Source organism: Schistocerca piceifrons, chromosome 1, assembly GCF_021461385.2.
Source record: "Schistocerca piceifrons isolate TAMUIC-IGC-003096 chromosome 1, iqSchPice1.1, whole genome shotgun sequence".
Taxonomy (NCBI): domain Eukaryota; kingdom Metazoa; phylum Arthropoda; class Insecta; order Orthoptera; family Acrididae; genus Schistocerca; species Schistocerca piceifrons.
This window is the reverse complement of record NC_060138.1, coordinates 848,222,063-848,230,214: the sequence shown is the minus strand read 5'-3', so window position 1 is coordinate 848,230,214 and position 8,152 is coordinate 848,222,063. Positions and strand designations below refer to the sequence as shown.

The 8,152-nt window shown below is 37.9% G+C and overlaps 1 protein-coding gene across 1 annotated transcript; it reads right to left on the bottom strand.

Moving 5' to 3' along the window:
• Positions 1-75: 75 nt before the first annotated feature.
• On the bottom strand, positions 76-1,540 carry LOC124775861 (glutathione S-transferase theta-2-like). Its single transcript, XM_047250698.1, has 3 exons — positions 1,515-1,540; positions 1,089-1,294; positions 76-375 (listed from the first exon to the last, which is right to left on the bottom strand). Exons 1-3 carry the CDS (start codon positions 1,538-1,540, stop codon positions 212-214), a joined length of 396 nt encoding a protein of 131 aa, XP_047106654.1. The 3' UTR covers positions 76-211.
• Between the last annotated feature and the right edge of the window lie 6,612 nt (positions 1,541-8,152).

Below are 8,152 nucleotides of genomic sequence, written 5' to 3'. Positions count from 1 at the left end.
CAAAAAATGCTATACATGTTGAAGTAACGTTATAATAAGACACTAATTATTTTTCATGTGGCTTTACAATAAACCTCTGCATATAATGCTTTAACATTTTAAATTGTACGTTGTTATGTACAGCACTCAACAAAGGAAAGGCTGTTCAATGTAAAGATAAATATAAATCCATGTACCAAGCCTCTCCAACATCTGCATTTGTTGTTCAGTATCACAGCTTTGTGAGTGAAGGATGTGGTACACCTCCATACTTCTCTGTTATCTTTCTTACCATTGCATGAACTTTGTCATAATGTGGTAGTGTGTCACGATGAACTCGCTCTAACCAAGCTGAGAGTTTTGGAAATCCATCACAGGGATTGTAGCCTGCCATTCCTGGAAACATAATTATTAAAAAGCTAATACAACCTCTCCACTCTGAATTAGAAAAGGCAATCTTAAGCCTGCTATAAAGCTTACACAGTGGTGAGTCACATCCCAAGTAATATGCAATGAATGAATTAATGGTAAAAGGCAGTTCAAACTTTCCCATTTAGTTGTTTAACCTATTTCTTCCCAGTGGTGCAACACAAAGTTTTCAGTCATTTATTTTTTTTCATGAAGTGTTAGACTAATAGTGAACCATAAGAACATTGCCAGAGAACTTGTGACTGACTTAACACATGCATGATGAGTTTTATATGAGTTCAATTTGACTGCATTTTGTGAAGTTAAACTTTTTATTGCATGTCATATGCAACACTAGGAAGAAATGTGTTAAAAAGTCTATACACCTTTCTTTCTTTATATCTTCCTTTCTTGTTCCAAATGAAGCACTTATTTGTAAGCTCTCATTTTACACACTAATGGACAAAAGTCTTTGTATCTATTTTATTTCCTTGAAGTTGTATTCCTCATAATTTCTTTTGGGATTTTAAGAAACACTCTGTTAAGAAGAGAAATGGAAACAAAGGAGTAAAAATATATGCAGTCTGTGATAGAAAAACCTTTTATATTTGCTGTATGGTTCACAATTTTTTTTTTCAGCAAGAGCAGGAAGAGGATGAAGCAAGTTCCTTAATGGTGTTTCACAATGATGTAATACTCACTAGTTTGTTCAATCTCACATGCCCCAAGGAGATCAGCAATACTGATTTCGTCTCCAGCCAGATATGGTTTGTTGTTCAACCAGATAATTTCCACTTCATTCAATGTTGCTGCCATTATTTGTTCTCGTCTAGCAACTGTTTCAAGATTAGGCTGTTTTCCTTTCATTGCTGGAAGCAGAAACTGTTGAAAAAACAGGCATAATTTGCTGATCAATAAGACATGCTAAAAGAGTTAGTGTATTTCAGCCATGATATGCTAATTTTTAAATGTGTTGCTGACAACTAAAAGAGGGCCATGAATGTCTCAGAATATAAAAAAAACAGTTCTGTTTATATAAATTTTCTAATACGTTTCTTGTCATGATTTGTGAATGAGGTTTTTCACCATAAATTGGCCTATAATGCGATAACAGGCAAGTATATCACCTGACATAATGTACTGATATTGCCATATCCAGAATGTGTCCTCTGTAATAAATATAACCTCTTTTAACTACATTCAGGAGACACAACAAAGAAGGCGATTTATTTAATTCACATCAGTGTCAATTTCTTTTGTGCTGCATGTTCACTGACAGTGACACTGTGGTCTAACACAGAGTTATTTCATTACACACTTTAATCACTTTTTGCAATGCCAGTTGATATATCCTTTTCTAAAGCCAGAATCATTTTTTCAGATGATGACATCAAGTGTCAGCAGTCATCTTTCACTACCAAATGTGTTACAACAGGGTGATTCTTATTGCTCAGCGTGGGCTACGATTCTCTGCCAAGGAAGGATGTTGTGCAGCTGAAGAATAACTGATGATGGTTACAGCACCTTCTGTATTGGGGATTTTTTTTAACAGCCATTAGTGGGCAGTGCAGTGAATACAAGAGCATTTATCTGGTGCAGTAGCCTACAGCTGCTGACTGCCCGCCACCACTGTTGCATTGCCATGCTCATGGTGACGGTGTGGTGTCACCTGTTGCTGTGAGGACATCAGGATGCATCCCACTCCAGGGTTCAGAACATAGTTTTGGTACTCTGGCAAGGCCAGAGATGGCTAGATACTCTTGTTGTTCTCTTGGGATAGCAGCCAAGTGCAAGGCTGCCACTGGTGCCCAGATGCTTAGGTGTCAAGCAGCAGCTCGTGTCCCGGCAGAGGCAAGAGTGTCTGCATCATTGGTGCAGCATGGAGTAGCACAGGCACAATGTTGCATTGCTGCCCGTGTGTTCGACGATGATGAGCCGGTTCATGCATCCTTAAGTAGGGCCTCCTGCAGCTCCATGCTGATATTACTGTAATTTCAGAGTCAATGGGTTGCACAGAAAGTTCTGGGATGGGACCAATGACATAGTTGTTATACTCAGGCTGTAATACCTCCCTGAGGGTTGCACAGCATCAGCATGTGTGCTCTGTTGCCAAAGAGGCAGATGCAAAGTTACTGACTATGCAGCCTGCTGGCCAACACTGACTAATTTTGTTGGTGGCTGGCTTCCACCCTGTCACTTCACTGCTGATTCTAAATCATGTTTATAGCTTTACCCCCTTAAAGTATTGTCCTTGTGTGTCTGGGTTATACTACTAAATCTCATGGAAAATATGCCAAGAAATTAATGAGTGCACAAAAGATCAGCAACTTCACAGATCCAGGGGTACATTACTGTAGGGATAACATGAAGAGAGGGGGAGTAGTTCTTGTAAGTGGAATAAAGTTCCACATCATAGACGTGAATGAGTAATACATCATATAGCACTTTGAATACTGTTCTTCACTAACAGACAGGAGTTCTTACAGTGTACAAAGCCTCAGAAGCAAATGTTTTAAATGCCATTCCTTAGTACCCCCAGTTACATATATGTAACGTAAGTTTTATATGGGTTTTACTGGTCTTTAGTTAATGCTAATTCACCAATGCCTATTGTTTACACATTTGCACAAGCCTTGCAGTGCATTCTGCCAGGAATAATTGGAACTACTGTAGAAATATTATCTTTGACCATCTTTGTAATTTCTTAGGTGCTCCAGAGCAGAAGTTGGTCACAATCATGTCGTGGAAGGTATTTGGGATCCTCTGTTTGTGTAGATAATATGTTTTAATTAGTATATATTAAATATTGTCTCCTTAAATAAGTACTAGTGGACCAATTATTTGTATTCTTTTGGCTCTGCATTTTGAAATACCATAGGATTGTTGAAATGAACTCATGTTACGTATGTGTAACAGCATGTGGGCATTTAGGGTTGTGTTTATGAATGTTCATATTGTGATGCTTAGGCATTTTCTTTTACTTCCAGTTAATTATTGATGACATTCTTGAGAGTCTAAATAATCCTGATGAAAGTGATTTTTTTTTAACTTGATGATGAGGATGATGGTAAAATTTCAACTAATGGTAGCATGTATCATGGCAGTGGAGAAACTTCAACTCCAAAGGTGTTGCAAGAGTTGTCTGTTTTTGATTCAGTAAATCCTGAGGATGTTCCAGAAGATACAGAGTTGTTGTGTATCGATGGTGGCCTTACTCCAGAAATTCATCCATTTGTGCAGCTTCCAGAAGACAAACCTGAAGAAGTGCTTACCCCTTTGCAGTACTTCAATCTCTTGTGACACGTGAAATGCTGGAACTCTGTGTTCAACAAACTAATATTTATAGTATTCAGAAATTTGGTACAACTATTGACATTGCCCTAGCTGAGCTGGAGCAGCTTTTAGATATTTATTTGTGAATGGGCTTGGCTCAGATGCCTAGTGTGCGATGTTATTGGGAAAAATGTGGTGTATAATCTGGTTTCTGCTTGAAGCCGCTTTCAGAAACTTATTGTTACTAGACTAACACAGAGAGAAGATAAGTTATGGAAAATTTGACCTTGGCTTATTTTGTTCCCACAAGCTTGCCTGAGAATACTGCCAGAGCAGGATCAGTGTGTTGACAAAATAATGATCCTTTTCAGAGGATGCAGTAGTCTTCAACAATATATACAAAACAAGCCAACAAGATGGGGATTCAAAATGTGGGCTAGAGCTTGTTCGTTAGGATATTTGTGTGATTTTGATGTTTACCAAGTTGCAGCTTCTAAGGCAACAAAGCATGTGCCTGTAAAGGATCTTGGTTATAAAGTTGTGATGAAGCTAACTGCAGCATTGGAAGACAATTGCTTTTTTATGGTTTATCCAGACAATTTCTTCAAATTGTATCATGTTGCTGAGAGTCTCCTAAAGAGGGGTATTTATCAAAGATATACAAAACACACACACATACACCCACAAAAGCAATTCACACACACATGACCACTGTCTCTTGCAGCTGAAGCCAGACTGCCTCCCACAGAATGTGGTCAGGTTTGTGTGAATTGCGTTTGTGTGTGTGTGTGTGTGTGTGTGTGTGTGTGTGTGTGTGTGTTTTGTCTTTTACATTACATTACATTTATCATTCTCCATGGATCCCTTGGAGAGGAGCGTCGGGTATGTGGTAAGAGTGAAAGTCTTTATTTTTATTTTTTTTAATAGTCAGATACATGGATATTGTACAATTCTAATGCAGACAGAGTTATGAGCTTAATCCTTGTGAAGATATTCATCGATGGAGTAGAAGGAGTTGGCCAACAGGAAGTTCTTTAATTCACTCTGAAACCGATCTTTATCACTTACAACACCTTTGATATGCTCTGGTTAGTTATTGAATATATGAGTACCCATGGATTTGACTCCTTTTTGTACTAATGTTAAGCTTTTATAGTCCTTATACAGATTGTTTTTGGTTCTGATATTATAATCATGCTTTGCACTATGTTGTGTAGAAAGAGACATGTTGGAAATGACAAAGGACATGAATGAGTATATGTACCAAGAAGTAGTAGTTAGAATACCAAATTTCTTAAAGAGGTCTCTGCATGAAGCTCTAGGACTGACACCAGATATAATCCTAATGACTCATTTCTCAATTTTGAAAATGTTCACTTTGTGAGAGGAGTTTCCCCAAAAGATGATTCCATAACTCATTGTTGTTGTTGTTGTTGTGGTCTTCAGTCCTGAGACTGGTTTGATGCAGCTCTCCATGCTACTCTATCCTGTGCAAGCTTTTTCATCTCCAAGTACCTACTGCAACCTACATCTTTCTGCATCTGTTTAGTGTATTCATCTCTTGGTCTCCCTCTACGATTTTTACCCTCCACGCTGCCCTCCAATACTAAACTGGTGATCCCTTGATGCCTCAGAACATGTCCTACCAACCTATCCCTTCTTCTAGTTAAGTTGTGCCACAAACTTCTCTTCTCCCCAATCCTATTCAATAGCTCCTCATTAGTTATATGATCTACCCATCTAATCTTCAGCATTCTTCTGTAGCACCACATTTTGAAAGCTTCTATTCTCTTCTTGTCCAAACTAGTTATCGTCCATGTTTCACTTCCATACATGACTATGCACCATACAAATACTTTCAGAAACGACTTCCTGACACTTAAATCAATACCTCATTAGTGAATGGAAATAGGCTTAATAAATTAACTTCTTCATTTTTAAATCACGTATTTCTGCTATCAGGCATACTGCAAATGTAGCTGAACTAAGTCATTTCATTAAGTCTAGAGTGTGAGTTTTCCAATTTTTGACAAAGGCATTGTTGGCCAAAAGCTCATTTTGTGACAGTCTTTTTTTGTGCCTATCTGCGACTCAGCATCTCTGCTATATGGTGAGTAGTAACTATCCTTTTCGTAATATTGTTACGTTCCATCCTGGATTTTCAATTGTTTGGTGTTTTAAAATAAAAAGTCAGTCTAAAATTATCTCCGACAACAGAGGAGAATCATTAGATTTTAATCAGGTATGCAAATGTGCTGGCCTTAGAAGGGGATATAGCACACCAGAATATCTGCAAATTGATCATATTTACAGAATGGAGCAACAAGTATGAATTACCACTCTCTCTGCAAGTCATAGATTCTCGCAATGCTTTTGACACAGTTTCAACAAAATCTGTAACAACAGCACTGAACAAAAGGCATTAGTGGATATCAAGTAGATTATTGTGATGAGGACCATTAAGAATTTAATGTATGGGGATATTTAATAATTCCACAGCCTCTGCAGGATGATCATTTAATTAGTTTACTCAGTATTGCTCACTTTTGCTGAATGAATGCATTCCATATTTTAAGACAGAAGAGAATATATATTTGTTTGGTACATCTGCTTAATATTAGTTGCACTCTGATACTTATCACTTAGAACATAATTATCGAAGAGAAAGTATTATTCTATGAAAATTGCAGTAGTATCTAGTGACTTAATTTAATTACTCACTAGAGAACCTGGCAATATTTCACAATTGCTAAATATGTGTGGGAATTGGATACATGTCCTTCTCCCCATCTCTCTGTCCATCTCCTCCTCTCCCTCTCTTTGTCCTGTTCCCTCCCTCTGCCCAAAACCTCCCTTTCTCCATCTCCTCCTTCTCCCTTTCTCTGTCATCTCCTCCTTCTTCCCCGTCTCAGACCTTGAGCCTTGTTTATTGTTATTGCAAATTAAAATTCCACAATTGTATTATAATCATAAGCCAATAAGTGATCAATACAACTTTCCTGTTTTCTGTGACAGCCGACTGCAAGGAAGAAAGAAAAACAGCATTTTGTCTGTGTATACAACTTTTGTTTAAAATTATATATAACGAGAAAGAATATATATGGAAGAAACAATCTGTTCACCATATCTTATGGAGTATAAGATACTACAGAATCTAAGACACACTTTAATTCTAAGCAATTTTTAATAAATGACATTTTTACCATTTCTATTATTAGATTGCAAAGCCAGAAGAAGAAAAAATTCTTAGTTTATAAAATTGAACTGAGCTTTAAAATCCCTCAAAATCATCATCTAAACTTTCTCCTTCATTTTCTTCTTCTCCTTATTCATCATCGTTGTCTTCTTCATGTATAAGGTGGTCTTCACTGCCATTGACAGTATTACTTATGCCTCACTTCTTGAAATATTAACAATAATGTCTTCTCTCAGTCTAGACCATGACTGTTTTATCCACTGGCACACTTGTTTGATTGTATGTAATTTTAAAGCTCCCTCCAGCATGAACTCATGTTTGGTTTCATCCATCATCTATATGTTCCACTGCTCTCTAATACACACTTTAAATGGTTTATTTATCGAGACATAAAGAGGTTGCAATGGTGTAGTATGTTCTACCAGAATAACAGTGAGCTCTTTATTTCCCTGTCTCGTTTTCTCTTTCAATAAAGCATCTTTCCTTCTCTCCCACACTCTGTAAATCCAGAATTTCATACCAGCATCGTCCGCCCCCGGTAGATGCATGGTCAGCGCAACAGAATGTCAATCCTAAGGGCCCGGGTTTGATTCCCAGCTGGGTCGGAGATTTTCTCCACTCAGGGACTGGGTGTTGTGTTGTCCTAGTCATCCGCATTTGATCCCCACTGATGCACAAGTCGCCGAAGTGGCGTCAAATCGAAAGATTTGCACCCAGTGAACAGTCTGCTCAACAGGAGGCCCTAGTCACACGACATTTCAATACCAGCATCGTCCATCCAACCCTTGTCATGTACATGAACAACAACACCTGGCAGTATTACAGAAGGTTTGGGTATTGTTTTGCACTTGGAAATGATCATTGGGCCACCACAACATGAAAGGACAACACTGTGGTGCATTTTTTGGTGTCCAACAGTTTTTATAGTTACAGTTTTAACACCTTTCATGGCAACAGTTCTGTTACCTGGCACATCAGATATTCAGAGGAGTTTCGTCCATATTTGCTATTTGACTTTGTTTCACACTGGTTTTCTTTTGAAGTTGAATAATAAAGTGATGGAGAGATACCATTTCCAATTCATACTCTTGTGGTATTTTCCAAGATATTTTGGTTTTGGTTTGCATACTAAGTCCACGTGGTTCATAAACCTGTAGCACCAACCAGCTCCACCCTTAAAGTCATTTAAGTTCCACTGTGGCACTAGCTTATGAGCATGTATTTAAATCATTTTTTTTATGAATTCCAATGCCATTTTGATGGCGTCCTCAAGTCCATTTCAGTACGACGTATTCT